The sequence below is a fragment of the Anas acuta genome, chromosome 2 (genome assembly GCF_963932015.1).
Source record: "Anas acuta chromosome 2, bAnaAcu1.1, whole genome shotgun sequence".
Lineage (NCBI taxonomy): Eukaryota > Metazoa > Chordata > Aves > Anseriformes > Anatidae > Anas > Anas acuta.
Window position 1 is genome coordinate 150,233,317 of NC_088980.1, and position 17,522 is coordinate 150,250,838.

The 17,522-nt window shown below is 38.3% G+C and overlaps 1 protein-coding gene across 1 annotated transcript in view; it reads left to right on the forward strand.

Annotated features, from left to right (window-relative positions):
* Positions 1-17,522, forward strand: part of TG (thyroglobulin) — a 153,282-nt gene that overhangs the window by 123,582 nt on the left and 12,178 nt on the right. Inside the window, 4 exon segments of the mRNA XM_068672691.1 lie at positions 2,190-2,354; positions 3,135-3,302; positions 10,676-10,857; positions 14,538-14,645. Coding sequence (XP_068528792.1) covers positions 2,190-2,354; positions 3,135-3,302; positions 10,676-10,857; positions 14,538-14,645 — 623 coding nt within the window.

The following is a 17,522-nucleotide window of genomic DNA, read 5'->3' on the forward strand; positions in this document are numbered from 1 at the left end:
ACACACCCACACACACAGATGCTCTCATCAAGGATATTTTTCGTTCTCTCTCATGATCAACTGAGTCAGTGCACCTAGTCAGCAGCTGGCTAATATCATGCCTTACAAACACAAAATAGGCCACCACAAGTCCCACGTGAGAATAAAGCCCATTGCTCACTCAAGTTCTAATCTAAATTGTGGGCAGAAGTGAAGAATAAGACCAAGTGTTGTTTTTTCCTTCTTTTTCAGTCCTTCTGTTCTCTTAAAACCAGAGATGGCTCTTCTAGTGCTGTAGGACTGACAGTCTTAGCTTTTTCTTTTGCTCATCTGAAACCTTCTGCAACTCAGTCATTAAGCTAATAAATAACTGCTTGTTTCCCTGATCCCTTAAAAAGGAAGAGAAACCTTTCAGGAAGGCAGTAACACTTGCATACTGTGAACTAAAACCACTATCTCTGCATCAAAACAATAACTTCTTTTATTTATTTTATTTATTTAATTATTTTTTAAACCAATTTCTACAGTTGTGAGCTATGGTGTCCTGTTAGTATCAATGGGTCTGCTTGTTCAAAGTGTAAAAAACATCCTGAGTGATCTCTTGGCTTGGAGATTTGAGACTATTTCAAACTGAGGCTTTACCACTTGTTTTCTATTTCTTTTTTACTTGCTTCTGTTTTTATGCTTTTTCAGACTTATAGTTACAGTTTGAGCAGATTCAGTAAAAAATAAGTTAATCGGTTGAATAGATCAGGGTCTTTCATATCATAAATCTAGGGTTTTTTTAGAAGACGGAAGCTCATCTTAGCAGTTAGCATAGTGAACTGATGTAAATGTCTGGAAATTAGTCATTTGAACCATGTCAGAACTATTCCAGCCTTTCTGTTCTAGGTCAAATCTTATCAGATTTATGCTAATTAATTTGCATTTTTAATAAATAGTTTTGTTACTCAGCAATGTTAGACCATCATTTCCTTTCCCACGTTATCACAGCTGTAGGAAGGATAGGAGAAGAGTCTGGGATGGAGATTGGACTGTAGCCACGTGCTCTGATTTCAATGTGCTCTGATTGATTTTCTGCAGCTTGAAGTCAAGATCTAGCTATAAATTACCAAAAAGTGTCCTTCTGTTAATAGTCCTGGAAGCTCAGCCTAAGATGTGACGATCAAACTCTATTCTTTCCTTTTTTTTTTTTTTAATAAAAAAAATAAAAATAAAAATTTTAATTTTAATAAAAAAAAATTAATAAAAAAAAAGCAGTGTAAGTAAAGCATACAAGTTCACTTTCCTTTTATGTAACTAACTGGGTTGCTGAGCAATATAAAAAAAAAAAAAACAAACAGTGGAATTAAAAACTAAGTGTAAGGTCTGGAAAGATATTTGGTGGCCACATAAGAAGTTTGCATGGCGCATCACAATAATCAGCATATTTCATAGTCAGTGAAAGCTCTGACCATAGTATAAGTAAATAATAAATTCATGGAAACATGGAACCAGATGGGTTCTGGTTGCTGGGTCCAGTTTCTGGGTAATGTTGATACCATGTCAAATACTGACTTTATTGATGTCTTCAAGTCCAAGTGTAAAATGAGTTAGGCTTTTGATCCTGCTACCTCTGTTTACAGCTCTTCTAGATCCTCACTCCTCCTTGAATTAGCTACCTAAGAGTTCCTAGACTAAATTTATTTACAGTCAATATGAATAACTCAGTGACCATTTGGTCTTTTACCTGCATTGTCCTAAGCTATAAGTAACTTTTCTTCACTGGTTCATTTATAAAGATCATGCTCAATATCTCTCAGTCCTTGTTTTTAAAAGCTAAGCAAGTCGAATTCTTCAGTCTCCTCTTGTAAGACGGGCTCTCCATTCTCTGATGTGCCTCATAGTACCTCCTTTTTATCTGTTCCTGTCTGAATGTGTCTCCTTCCAGCAAAGTTTTCAGAAAATTATTGCACAGATGATGTGTAACTTGGTTATAGCCATAATAAGACAGCCTTTTCAAAGATCCTCTGAAATGACCATGACAGAGCTGAGAAACAGCCAAACCTCTCCTTTCCCCTCTTCATCGTTAGAACTTGCTCCTTATTTTTCAAATACCGGTGTTTTGCATTCTACAACTGAGTAGATTTTACTCTTCATCTTTCTTACACTCACCAGGGGACCAGGTGTTTTGTCAGGATGTATTGACTGATACTGTCTTTCTTTTCCAGGGAGGTTCAGCTTTTTCTCCATCATCCATTATTACTAAAAGAAGAGCCCAGACCCAAGCAGCAGTCCTGGCTGAGGAAGTGGGATGCTCTTCGTCCACAAATGGGGAAATTGTAGCCTGCCTTCGCCAGTTGCCTGCTCGTGTCCTCAATGATGCACAGACTAAGGTACACCACAGCAATACATATGCAATCATATAAGGAATCAACAAGAAGTTTCCACTGACATAAAGCATTGAGGAACCTAAAAATATAAATTGGGCTGAATCCTTGTGAAAGAGGAACCGTACTGGCTTTGGTGGAGTGGTGGTGATGTCCATGACATCTGTCTCTGACCTATGAATACTCACAGCTTAGTTCTCCTTCAGATTGAAATCCTTTTACTCTACTTGGAAGACTACATGTCTTCCAAAATTAATCCCATTACAGTTTTTTCCTTCTTTCAGTCTCCTCTAATCTTCCCATGGGTGTTACTCTGGAAAAGAATCATGTCTCTGCAGCTCAGTTCTTGCAGAAAAGGAAGGGGGGAGGGATATCTGTGCTGTGTCTTAAGTGGGAGGCTTGTGAAAGCTGCAGTACAAGCAATTCCAGAGATGGGTCCTTTACCCACAGATTAAAACACCCACTGACAATACATTACTCAATCAGGACCAGTGGAGAGCCAATCCCTAATTTGAAATACTATTTCTATGACTATAAGACCATGAATTCTCTTGGCCTATTTCAGCTCATTTTACCTACTGAGTCTGTCAGTAAAAGTATTGCTTCTTGCAGTGATGAGTTTGTGCTTACATTAATACATCACATGTTCACTTTGAGGCTATCAGCTCAGTTCTCTGAAACATAATTAAAACAGAAATGACCAGGGTAAGCTAATTTAACTGCAGTATTATTTTATTTCATTTTATTTATTTTATTTATTTATTTTTTTTTTTTTTGCTAACCTAGCTCTTAGCGATAAGCGGCCCATTCCAGTACTGGGGTCCAGTGATGGATGGAGTTTACCTCCGGGAACCTTTAGCTAAAGCCCTGCAGCGCTCTCAACTTCGGAAAGTAGATCTTCTCATTGGAAGTGCTCAGCAAGATGGGCTGATCAGCAGAGCTAAGGCAATTAAGGTAGGAAGAGACTAAGAAGCTGATGGTATTGCTATTATTTTAGTGATGACAATAATCATATGCAGCCAGGACAGCTGCTTTTTGGCTTCTACAGTTTGTGAGTTATACTCTATGGAAATATGTGAAGGTATTGTCCATCTCCAGCCAGTCTTTAGATGGATTAAATGAATTATAATGTTTGTTGATAAATGCTTCTGGGGGAGATATGAAAATATGAGAAATCAGCAATGATTTAACATGTATTTATATGGAGCAGTATGTTTTAGTGTCTCTAAAATCCTATTAGTATTGCAACGTCAGTTGTACCAGACTAAGAAGAAAGCAGGCTCATGTTAAACTTATTTTGTAGGTTCCTCAGTAAGGAACACAGCTAAGTCAATCTGTTCCGTGCCAACCTTTTTCAGTGATAACCTTTTTTCTCCATTGTCCATAAGATATACGCTCTCTTGTAAAGGTGCTTCTGAATAAGGACTAGGTATAGCTAAGAAAAGCACTCAACTGATATATATAAGAGCTGAGATTTCAGGCCATAAGCTGGTGAAATAAAAAATAATTGGTACTTACCAAGCTGTACGTTGGACATAAGTGCTCAAAAGCTTGAAGTTCTTCCTGGAGGAATTGCACTTATTGTGAACCCTTTGTCACTATCTGTTCTTGAGACAGCATATCAACCTCTTCTAGTTCACTTGCACATCTCTACAATGGGAACTGTAGCATTTCCCATTTAACGTTATTAAATTAAATTAAATGACAAAAAATGCTCAGATATATGTTAAGAAATCAATAGGAGAACGTAACATGGCTGGGATTATTTTAAAGGTTATCTAAATGAACTGCAAATCTGTTGCTATCTTTCTATAACACTGGGGATTTAATCTCTCTCTCAATGAAAGGTCAATCCTAGCTTCTCTTTTCTGGTAATCAGTAGCACATAGACCAATTTACTTCAGGATTAATGACAAAATTGCCCCTTTGACAGAAAGCATTTTTGATCAATATGAAGAAAGTTGATATTGATTGTTTTGTCTCCATCAGAAGTTTTCTGCTGTTATTTCATGTATTCTCTCTTGAAACTAATTAAAAGTGGAAGTCAGGCAGAGGAAATGGACTGTGATCCTTGAGGCTGCAGATACTGATCTAGACCCTGTAAAAGAGCAATAAACCTCAGTAAGCCAAGTAAAAGTCCTGTGAGAAGATTAGGAAGTGAAATTCTTTCCTTTACCACTACTTCCACATGTGACAGTTGTTTGTAAAACAGAAATGAAATTCCTTGGTGTACTGGAATTCATGAAGCAAATCATGACGATAAGGAAACCCACAACTGCGAACATCCAGCACTGTCACATTGAAATGAAAAGCAGAAAAAAAACAACTTTAATCAGAGCTCAACAGTAAAATGTTGCCTTTCAAAAAAGAGAATTGAGAGTATCTTCTTTTTATTTTAAAGGCTTGCAGAAAATAATTTTGAAAGGGTACTCAAAGTTGGTGCAACTCAGCCCTAAGAAATGGTTGACTACCTTAAACCAAGAGACCTGTTTTAAAATCTCTTACTGTTGGAGATCCCCTGATCTCCCTTGGAAAGTGTTTAACTATCCTTACTTAGAAGGATAGTTAGCTTCTTTACTGGCTATTATAATATTACACGCCTCATTTGGTTTACTGCTGTAAGTCAGATTCCATCTCTGCTCCAAAAAAAATCACAATATTCATAGTAGGCTGTTATATATTGTTTTCTCCATTTTAACTTCCTTAAGCTCTTTTCTTGTTCTTACTGAAAATTGCTGATTTTTTAAGCCACATTTTCCTCTAGTTCTATCTTCCTGTGTCTTCGTGTTTTGAGGGCTTTAGGGAATATGACTGTTTTGAATGGTCTGTCTTTCTATCTTCAGATTTTTACCTAAAGATATGCAGTGAGGTTAAAGATTCCTGGTTTTTCCCTAGTGCATGCACTTTATTAATTGTTAGGAAATTTTCAAATTTCCTGCATCGCTGAGCTATTTGAGCATTGCTACATCATAGCTATGACCACGCATGGTTGCAACCAAAGTCAGATGACAAAATCCTGAGTAGGCCACAAACACATTTAGCTACAGTGAAAGAAACTGGTGCAGGTGGTGGTTATTACTGATAAATTTGTGCTTTGTTTCCTCTGTCATAATGTCATATGGGATCCTTCATCTGTGCCAACTCTCCTCTTCCCACAATAGACCAAAAAGAAGGATTTAAGACTACCCACACTGTGTCCTACTCTTCTACTTTATAAATTTGAAGACTTCCCTTGATATCAGTCTGAGTTGCATCTCTCTGAGAACACCCAAAGCTGTTTTCACTGATATGCTAAGGAAGGTGGGATGGCTTGGCTAATGGTAACTATTAGGCTCAACTCAGGTAACCAAGACATTGATCCTAGTTTACCTCCAACTACAACAAAGTTATTCAAGCTATTCTACAAAGAGGGGATCAAACGTCCCTGGGGTAAAGCCATCCCTTCTTATCAATCAATATTGCAACAAGGAGAAAATCCACCTGTCACTGTGAATGTGCTCCAATAACATAGTGAAAATAACCGTGCATTTATTTGGGCAGATAAAAGTCACAGATAAAGGGTACTGTGGCAGGTGTATGGAATTGGCAAAGTCCTTCTTTTCCATCTGTTTTAGGATGATTTCTTTAATCATCTTTCTTTAAAGAGACGCTTTTACCCATTTAGATGCAAACAAGCTTGAGACAAGATGCAAATCTTATCACCTCAGATTTAAGTTGCACGCAAGTTTTAGAAACTGCTAGCAGTCAAGTCTTAGGAGTGAGACTTAAACCTCCAGACTGCAACTAGACCTGAAGATGAGAAACACAGTTGGCACCGTGTTGTTCTGTGGGGTCTTACTGGCATTTGGTTGTGTTGTGTGCATCTGTACTCCTGCTGTAAGACTACACTTAGGACTGGTAAGACCTCTAGTATTAAAAATGAATAAGAATGACAGAAGGTATGTGAGAAACCAGTTATGTGCTAGCAAAACTCAAGTTTTCCAGAATGCCCTTCTCTCTCTCTCTCTCTATATATATATATATTAATTGAAAGCTGAGGTCACTTGATGATGCACGTATCAGAGAGTATGCTGAATATTCGTGCCTAATATCTTGCCCATGGAAGTGACTGTTTTACGGCATTCACTCAAACGCTTCTTCATGTGAACTGAGATAGATTTACCACTTCCTGGAGCATGTTGTACTCATCCCCAGTATAGCCATCTGATAGTTAAGACTAAGTGAGAAGCAAAACAATGGTTGTTTAGGGAACAGCAAGTGGTACCATAATGCATTATTATGTGGCATATAGAGCAGTTAAGCCTTAACCTGTTATCACAATTCCCATGGCAGACCTTCAGGGATATTAGTGGTGTACAGTCATAGATTAGGATAGCTGAGCAGAAAACTCTAAAAATATTTATTTAAATTCCCATCTGGGCAAAATTTTGCCACTGTGCTAAATGTGATGCTCAGGTGAGAGAATATAATAGTTCCCATTGGCATTATATGTACAGATTCTCTCATGTTGATCTATATCTCTGATTGTCTGAATATGCATGTAAGTTAGTACGGCCCTGTTTATGTCCTCCATATGTTCTGTACCTTCAACATAATCTCCATATTGCAAAGATAGTTGACATACTTTTTAGCTGGAAGACTAAGTTTGCAGTGTGTGTGTTTTATTTCTCACCCTAGTACAAATCTAGTTGGCTGCAGCACCCAGAACCAGGACATAAGGGAGTGGATAGACAAAAATACATGTACAGTTCATTTACCCCATGTAAGCAAATAGATCTATGCAGACCAGATCTTCTATCCTGTACTATAGTACTGTCAGTTAATTTCTTTATGGGTAAAGGTATTCAACAGATGGCAGATGTGTATATATCAGCTGTAATGACCTGGGGAGCAGTGTTCTGATAAATTCCATCAGTGAAGAGAATGGGTTGATATCAGCTCTTTACTTCATATTGCAACTAGCTGGAGTAACTGAAACACTTTGCTGAATGGCTAGCAGGATTTTTCAGCATCTTTTGTGATGACATTAGAAAAAAACACTTAAGACCTAACACCTCTACATACTGTGTTAGTGTTATCACTATTCCAATTTCTCAGAAAAGCATGTTATGCCCCTTGGAAAATGTAAACATCTATTTACCAAACTGCTACACTTTCTTTTAAAATAAAACACTGTACCAGATTCACTCATATGCTCCAGAAGCCATCCTGCAGCCACAAGAACAGTAAACATTATTTAGCTCATTACTTGGGTGTTTATGACTGTTTTGCATAACCAGAGCAGTGAAAAGCAACGTGCCTGCTGACTTTAATTATTTTCTTACCTACTTTCTAAAAAAATATATAAAACCCAATTATAATTATGAGGTCTGTTGTTCATACCTCTTTAAAGGTTAGCAGAGTGTAAATTATTTTACATAATGTGCAGCTGTTTCTACTAATCTGCTAGTAGCTGTTGCATCTGCTTGAAAACTGTTCCTGGGTTGTATAGTTTCAAAGGGGAAACATTTGTTGGACATGGAAAATTGGTCAAATCAAAACAATTTCTGAACAGTTAAAATGGTTTGTCTTTTTAATGTTTCATGGATTTTATTTTGACTGTATTGCTTTGATTGGTGATATCACGTTAAATTCAGATGTTTATATTACATCGTATAGTATCAAAAGCAACACACATTGAAACATCATATTTCAGAATGTGCAGTGTTAGTGCTGGTTGGGAAGAAAATCTCAAAATGTCTTAAAAATGCCAGTTCTGTTTTTCATCCAGCTCTGTCTGTTGAGTCCTTTTCCAGCTGACTAATCACATTGCATGGACCCCACTCAGTTAAAGATTGCTAAGAAAGGTCACCAGAATTTTTGGGGCATTTTGAAGATCACAGAAACTAGTACATAGGCACACTAAAAACCTAAAAGCGACCGCACTGAGTCAGATCAAAGGCCCATTTAGCACAGAACACTGTTTTCAGCAGTGGCTAAGACTTGGATGTTTGTAAGAATAGGGCAAGCAAATATGATACTTTTGGTAAATGCTCACTGAACCTGTAAACTTTGTAGCTTAGCGACTTCCTAACCTGAATCGGTCTCTCCATATTTAATAACCATCAACTGATTCTTTTTTTTTTTTTTTTCCCGTAAACTTCCTCACGAGACTTCATCTTCACCAGTTTTGATATCCCCAACACCATGTGGTAAAGAGTTCCTCAGCTTAACCATGCACTGACAGACTATCTGTCTCCTTCCTCTCTGTTTTTCAACCATATTGTTTATTTGATGCTTAGCAGTTGATGAGGCAGTGAATGATCAGTTCCTACGATACATAATCAATAATCTCAATTATTTTCTTCTTTCTTTCTCTCTCTGTTTTAATTATCCATTACAGGTATAGAAAAAAAAAAGGTAGCAAATCCTTTAAAAACAAACAAACAGAAATAAAAACCAACAAACAAAATGAAAGCATGAAAATTGCTTTAAAACATGAAATTTCATGAAAAATGCTTTACATTTATAATCTTGGTTTCTATAATGACACAGAAAAGCATGTCTTTTTGACTATAGTTGCTAGTCAAATCCACCAGCCCCAATCACCAAATGAAAGATTCCAGATTAGACAGCAGCAATGTTCCAGTGGTTAGTAGCATGATTTAAAATCTACCAAAGCCAATGAAAAAGTTGCTTCTGAAATCAGTGAATTTGCAGTCAGGTCTTCAGAGATAATTTCCATTTCTTGCAGAAAAATATATGTGTCCATGCCATATGCAAACTGAATGATTTTGCAGGCAAGTGTATAATGCAGTTTCATATGTGGCTTTTGTGCACTTGAAATACCGTATCAGCTCTGAGTTGCAGACCTTTTTCGGAGTACAGCCATGCTACTAAAACTGGCACTACATGACTCTTCAGTTTGCATGGGCCAAAATCTAGCAAAAGAATTATTTATTACAAAGAAACTTGCCAAGATCTTTTTGGGCATTGGGATTTTTGGTAGTGTTTTGAAATCCCTTGTAAAGTCATTTAATCACACTGCACAAAACATTAGAGCACATCAGTAAAGACAGGCCTAGGCATCAGCAGCGGGGGACTTATTTTCCATCTTTCGTTTCTGTGAATCTGTTGAAAAGTAATTATTCCCTCTGTACTTTCTGTGTAGGGTTGTGGAAAGACCTTCTAGCTGCATGATGAAAACCAGCTGTGGACCATCAAAATAATATACTCAATAAAGCATCTCTGCTAACCGGACTGGGCAGACACTGGTCTATTTTGTTTCACACTGGCTGCCCAAAACAATATAAATGGTTTATTAGATCTTTCTCTCTGGAGCTCTAATATCAAATTTCATCCAGTGTTCACCTGTAAGGTGCTCTCTTTAGAAAGGACTTGATCCACAGGAACATTCAGGCTACAGTTTCGTTTCTTTCTAAGGAAGTTGCTCTGTTTCTGAACTTGAAATAAAATCTCTTTAAAAAAAATAAATAAATTTAAGAGTCTGAATTGATAAAATAATAATAAAAAAAGCTTCCTTAGAGAAAGATGTGCTGAAAACTTCCCACAGTCTTTAACTTTGGTAAAAACAGGGTCAGATAAACAGTTTGGCATAGGAAATGGTCCCCCTGCTATCAATAATTCTGCAGTGACGTGTCCTGCTCTGTGGGAAATGCCTTTATGTCAAGAACAGTTTCAGTCTCTCGAAGTAATGAATAGGGCATTTCACTCACTGAAAGCAGTAGGGGGTTATGATTTTTGAAGATCATGTCTGCTACTTGCAATGGGTTTTAGAGGAGTGGGTTTTCTCTTCAAAGGCTAAGGCAGATAGTATTCCAGGAGAGACCTAAAAAATGTCCCCAATAAACAAAACACATTTCTTTGTAGATGTTTACTGAAGAGTGATATCCCCATATGATAGCACTCGAATTTGCAAAGGAAAGGAGCAATATCTCCCTGTCTTCCCTTTAGCTTTCCTTTAAGAGTCCTCAGGACAACGCTGGGCACATCTCCACTAAGGAACTATCTCTGTGGACTATTTCTGTGAGAGTCAGTTGAGTTTCTGTAGTATTAGAGCTATATCATCACAGCGCTGCACCTAAAATTTGGGTTTATCTGCTTAGGGAGTCAGTGTGGTGGTTTTACCCATAGTATGTTTTGAGGAAGCCAATCCTGCTGTCTCATGACAATCTTGGGAAAGCAAATGTAGGAATGTCACCTATTTCCTCCCCTAAATCAGAGGTCATGGTACAGAGGACTCATTCCAGCAAAGGGAGATCTGAGCCTGCATTTTTCCGTAAAAAAGGGTTTATTTTGTTTGCAAATTCCATGTGTTTTGTTCTCAGAAATTTGAAGAAAGTCAAGGAAGAGCCAACAGCAAAACAGCCTTTTATCAAGCTCTGCAAAATTCTCTTGGAGGCGAAGACTCTAATAAGTTCATTGAAGAGGCAGCTACATGGTATTACTCCCTTGAACACTCAACCGATGATTATTCTTCTTTTTCCAGAGCTTTGGAAAATGCCACCCGGTAAGAAACTCATCCTATGTATGACTGTATGATATGCAATCATGCAATTGTATGATTAGGGTTAAGAAAGGTTTGTTTTGCTGATCTTCCGTGTGCATTAGTATTCTGAATAATTTGAGAAATTCTTATGCAAATGCACAGAAAATAAGGAACAGGATTTCATTTTCTGTAAGTCTTCCAAAGTCGTTGTTAAACAGAAACTGAATTTTTTATCCTTTAATTTTTATCCTTTGTGAAAAGTTTGAGTTGGTTTTCCTGAACCATATGTTGGATTCAAATTACTAATGCTTCTTTTTTACACTCTTTCATATCAAAGATGTCTTGGTAGTATGCACACTCTGCATCAAATTTTCCCTGAGCCTTCTTTAAACTGGCTTTTGTTCAAAAGCAATGACCCAACTATACATTTTGCTGTTTTTTCCTACTTTTTTGAAATTTGGAGACATGACACTTGCTGTTATAGACTGCAGAAAAAAAAAATATTGAGAAACAGTACTTTTTTTATTATTTTAAGTGCTTGTTTAGGTATGTGCTACTGTTTTTTGTTTGTTTGTTTGTTTGGCGGTCAAGTTTGAAAATTTTGATTTCAACAATTGTGTGAAGGCTTATATTATGAAACCTGGAAAATACATTTCTTCAAAATGTTAGGCTTTCTGCAGATTAGTCTCCAACATAAAGCACTTTGTGAATGTGCAGAAAATAGGCTCTCAGCACAATTCTGCCTCTTGCTAATCTCCATTTTACCCATAGCAGAAGAATATATTGGGTCACATAGTGGCTTTGATATGCTTTACCCAGTAGCAGGTGGAGAGCTACCAAGTAGTCTCAGATCATTTCTCTGAAAGAAGGCAAACTGAGAGGAAATCTTACCTCCTTTTTCCTGCCTCTGTGCAAACTCTGGGGCTGAATGTTTAACTGGAACAGATCTTCAGAAAAAGAAAAAAAATCAGAAAACACTTTCCTCATTCCTTTCTCTGTTTCGCATGCAGATTAGTTACAAAAACTCTTTCCATTTCTAAGGTGGTGTGTTTTATAATCTGGTGATCTGAACCCAGTCCATTTCACCTCTGTTTTCAAGTGCGGCACCACATCTACAAGCTCCCAGTATCTGTCCTCTCAGCATTACAGCTTTCTGGCACACCATGGGCCTCTCCACGGGACTTCAGAGACAAGGCTTTCCTTTCAGTAGGCCTTTGTCCTCCATGAGAATTGCAAGCGGTTGCTCCAGGGGAGCCTCAGGGAGTGGAAGATGAATAGGAGCCAAGAGTCACTTGGAAACATCTGATCTAAGACAGCAGTGACTAAATCTGTTTGGGAAGTCTTCTGGGTGGTCCAGGTGTGCTGGTGGACTGTGGTCAGAGAGTAAACAAGCCCAGGAGGCTGTGGGTTGAGCTGTGTGCCATTTCTCAAGTCCTGCACTGTGCCACGTTTGCCCAGGGACAGGACACCAGTCTCTGCAGTGTGATCTTCCCATCTAGAGCTTACCTCTATAAGGAGCTGTTACAAGCCAGGGCTGCCACATTTGGGCATCCGTGTTCATCCCAGGGCTCAGTGTGGTGCAAGGGATGACCTTTGCAAAGCTACAGCAGGTAGCACACCACTTGTTTGCAGCAAGGATGTGCTATACAAAGAGCTCTTCTGACTCTGAGCCTGTAAGTGCCCCACAACAGCCTCGTGGATGTAGGAATTACCTAATTACCTGCTTATTTACAGCATGAAGGAAATAACTTTGCTAGGAAAAGAAGTGATTAGCTTAAAGAGTCACTCCAAACAAGCAGGAGGATTAGAAGTGAAACCACGACATCTGAAGATAACACTTTTTTTTTTTTTTTTTTTTTTTTTTTCTTTAAATGATTTGGAAATAACTTCAGCTATAGCAGGATTGGAGACAGCAGTTACAGAATTACAGTCACCTACATCAGTATTATGTACAGAATAGACAAAATAGTTTTGTTTCTGTTTTTAACAAAAAACTTACCACTAGCATAGATATTTAATCTCAGAAAAGTTTTGTGTGGGGAAGTTATTAGTTGCTCAAGTTTTAACGAATTTAAGAAGTTTAAGTGGAAAGCAACATAAGTAGTTGTTATAAATTACATATATTATGCATATTTTATGGTTTAAAAACATTTCCACTTTTAGCCACAATTCTCTGATATTTTTCCTAGGTATAAAATTAGTTTCACTTTCTTTTTCCTTTCTTTTTTCTTTTTTCTTTTAAAAACTCTGGTACCCCATGCCTATAAGAAACAGACATTTCATTTTTGTGCTTTTTTTTTTTAAATTTGCCCAGAATAGTTGACCTTATTTTTTATTTTTTTTTTACCCTCATAACACCAAATGAGAAACAGTTTAAAATAGTGAATGTATCTCAAAATATTTCTTGAGAACTAATGCTCTCCATAGATTCCCAAGTATTCAAAGGCCATCTGCTCCTGTAAAACCTCATGCTGCTAGGTATGCGAAGAATGGTAATTTTCATTTCGTATGGGTGTTGTCAACCATAACCGTCAAAGAACATTGTGGTCAGTCGGCCCATAGCTTGTGGTCTCAGAGATGGGCTTAAAATAAACTCTGCTGAACCAAGATAGCTACCCAAACAGTGGTTTTCAGAATCATATTAGTTAAATATAGCAACATGTTTTTATGCTTCTCTGGTACTTCTTGCCACCAGTCATTCTTTTTTTATCCACCAAGTTTGAAGGAGCAGCTAGTGTTTCAGAGTCACTCGACTGAGAAATGAAACCTCCCACTTCTGCAGCAGATACATTTGTGTGCTCATGTTATGGATATATAAACACCCAAAGAGGGTCCTGATGTGCATTTAAAATGAGAAGTGGTGATACATTTTTGTATGTAAGATATTGCCTTGAGGAGTCATGATGAGATATCACGCAGTAATGTGTCTTGCTGTCTTCCTGCCCCTCTTGAACTTCTTGTGCTCTTTCCAGCTACCACTTATCCCACTTTCCAGACTTCCAGCCTCTTTTTTTGAGGCAATGGCAGCTAGGAAGTTTTGGATGTATTTGCTTCGCTCATACCTTTGTATTGCAACACATAATGATGAACTGATCTACTTCCTTACACTCTTGTTTAACCTTCCTCTCCCAGACATGCAGCTGCAGCAGCTGTTCCATATTGCAGAGCCCTGCCAGAAGCCCTGCAGGACATCTCCAAAAGTGGTCTCTTACCTCCCTCTGCCAGCTCTGGAAACTTTGCAAAAAATCACACAGATCTAATTACTGAAGTGATAGCATTGATCCTTAACCCAGAAATATCTAAATCTTTTTACTGGATATGGTTGCAACCTACCAGTGCCAGAGGAAGGAACTTTCTAATATTACAAGCCTGAGCCCCCATCAACTAGACTAAAAAGGGGCTGCTTTTGTCCAGGATGCTCCTTTCATGACAGATTCTATGTATTTAGTATTACCGTTGTTCAACACTCCATAAAACTGTAACCATGGATAAACTGTACTGAATTCTAAAATGTACAGGGTTCACACAGTGCATGTGGTTTCTTTCAGTTCACTTGAAGACAGAGATATGAGCTGTTCTGGAAGACTTAAAGAAAGCTGCCAGTGCAGAGAGATGCCTGATAGTTGTGTTTTTATTTTTGTTTTTGAGTCTTCTTTTACTTTAATGTGACTGCCTGTTCCCTACTCCTCCTCTTTTATCAGTGACCAGTTTATCACATGTCCCATCATAAACATGGCAAATCACTGGGCTGCTAACTCCAGAGGAAATGTCTTCATGTACCACGTACCTGAAAGCTCCGCACAGAGCAGGTAAGGAGATATGTTTTATTGTTTTTCTCAGATTTACAGTTTGCAGAAACATGGCTGCTTGTTTCGGCACCTTGTGGAGTAAATGGGTAGATACATATACCTCAAATGAACAATTTATGTTTGCAAAGGAAGTGTCAGGCTCTGATAAATTATTCCTCTTTGTTGACTGTATAGGAAAGCTTTTCTCAACTGATGCACTTCAAGTAAGATGTCTAAGTTGGGCTTCACTTTTCCAACTTTCATACCTTTGCCAGTTTTAGCTAGAACTTTAGATTTCTTCTCTGTATCTGATAAATCCTTAACAACAAACCAGAATGTTGTCTAAGTCACATGAGTTCACAGTTCTCAAGGTAAGTGGGGTAAAATTTTCTAAGGACTGAACATTAATTTAACACTGCCCCCTTTTGAGGTCACTGCAGTTGCATCACAGTTGCACTGCCTGGTCTTCATTGTGGTCAGGGTCTGGGTTTTATTCCTTCCCTCTCTAGCATCATGACTGCTGATCAGCTGGCAGACTGTCTCGTGGGAGGAAAAATATTTTTGAACGCGAGCATTTGCAGCCTCATGATCTATGTCATCCTTCACATTTCAAGCAGCTTGCTTGGAAATTTTTCAGAAGTTGCATCATATAGACGGAAAGGTTTAAATGCTAGTGAGAGGTGTAAATGAGTTGTTCTGTTGGGCTTAGAACAAGCTGGTAGGCAGAGACTATTAAGGTGGTCTTTTTTTTTTTTTTTTTTTTTTTTTTTTTGCTTTATTTAAACCCAGCTCCTCCTAGAAGTCTGGAGGAGACATCGAGGTCTGTGGGCAGTGGTTAGCACTTTGTGCTTCTATGTGACACAGCACAGTAGCTCCTGGTCCCTTCCTGTTGCAGCCTGAGTGCACGGAAGCTGCAGTGACAGCAGCCTCTCCTGTCCCCTAGAGCCACACATCAGGGCAGCAAAAAGCCCGCAGGGATGCTTGACATGAGGGATCTGCCATTTCCTTACACAGGAGCAGTGTGTAAGGAGACCCTTTTGAGACCCTTTCTGCCTTCTGAGATGTTCTCTGGAGAGATGAGGGGCCAAGATTGTTTGGAAGACCTTGGGAAGGTGGGGGTCAGCATGCTCCTACTGGCACCATTTGATACTGAGAAGTTGCCTGTATACTGTGTATTTCTTTCCTTTCCTGATAGCATAGTGAAAAAGCATTTGAAAGAAGCCAGCCAAGATCTAGGTTACAGATGAAGGCTATTATGCTGTGGTAACACAGGCTGGCTTTCTTTTTAGTGGAGAACTCAGTCCTCCGGGAGCCATTATTTCGCTGGCAGCTCCAGTGGGAATGTTCACAGTGCTCTGTTTGGCTACCGAGAGGCTGAGATAAGTGACTTTTACAAGGCTCCAAAAAGAGCCAAGCCATGGAATGCCAAACATCTAACCACACAGAAAGAAGTATTCGCAAAAAAAAGCTAGCAAGTTTCTCTTGCTTTGGAGAATGACTGTGACCCAGTCATCTATGATAACATCTTATTTGAATGTAGATGAAATAGTCCTTTTACAATTTAGAGTCACTGGTTTTGAGGCAGTGATTTTAAATTAATGAGAATTTCCTCTTTTATCTAATCCTATTAAAAATATTTCTCATGCTCCTGTTATTTACGTCTCCTCACACTCTCCAGGACAATAATAGTTTACATAGAACTTAGCTACACATTTCAGTAAAATTTATGTTGTCAGTGATCTTCCAAGCTAATTTAAATTTTGGTACTGAACTTGCTAGTTTACTTTTCACATAACCCTCTTTAAAAACAAACAAACATACAATAGAGCCAGTCCACTGTCTAAAATGTGTTGTGGGAACATAAGGCAGAAGCTCAAATGCTGTAGGCTAGGCCACTTGCAAATATTGCTAAAATAATGTTGTTTAGGTTGCAAATCCAAGCATTAAAAAAAAATAATTGCAGAATTCACCTTGTGCATATACCTAAAGACATCTTTTCACAGTATCACAGGACTATTTATGAAATTATACCCTTGTTTTCCATAAGGCCTCTGTTTCACAACTTTCCTGAAGACCTCCCACTAGGTCTGTTGCTGAATATACTCCAAGTTTTTTTGTTTAAACATTATTGTTGTTCATTCTTAAATGAAGCCTTTCTTATTCTCCATCCCATTTCTGCCATGTGACCTCCCTCCCTCAATTTCCCTATGGCATTTCCCCTCCGTACAGCATACATTCATTGCAAGCTGCCCAGCAGCCTCCCTGCAAGCCAAAGCAGCAACACTGTGAAGCTAGGAGCTTCACATGGGACAGTGGCTAAAATTTGCAAGAAACCTCGGTTTACACAGGATATGGGCCTTTTGCTCTTTGTGTTTTTTGCCTATATCATAAAGATGATAGTAATACCTATAATATCTATAATGACTACTGCTAACAACCTCACAGGGGTACTGGAATGGATACATTAAAAGAATAATTATAACAGTGGAAAACTATTTACGCTTACATAAAATATTCCGAGTGCGGAAAAGGCCATTCACTAATTAGGCGACTGCACAGTATAGCAACACATTTCTACTCTGTCACCTCTCTCCTACTTTATGTGTGTCCCCCCCAAATGTGTGACAGAAGACAGGGTTAAAATGCAGAGATGAAAAAGTACTGGTATTTCCTCTTTTTTCACAGGGAGCAGTCCCTTAATAATTCACAGCAAGATAAACAAAAGGGAGGGAAAAGTCAGCCAGTAAAGACAGACCCAACTGCAATGATGCAAAGTAGACAAAAATTTCTTAAACAGAGAGGAACTTTTAGCAGTACAAATCAATTAGCAAAAGCCTGTGTGACAACTGGATGTCTCTAAAATAAACACACACACTCAGACATGAACAGATGCAAGGA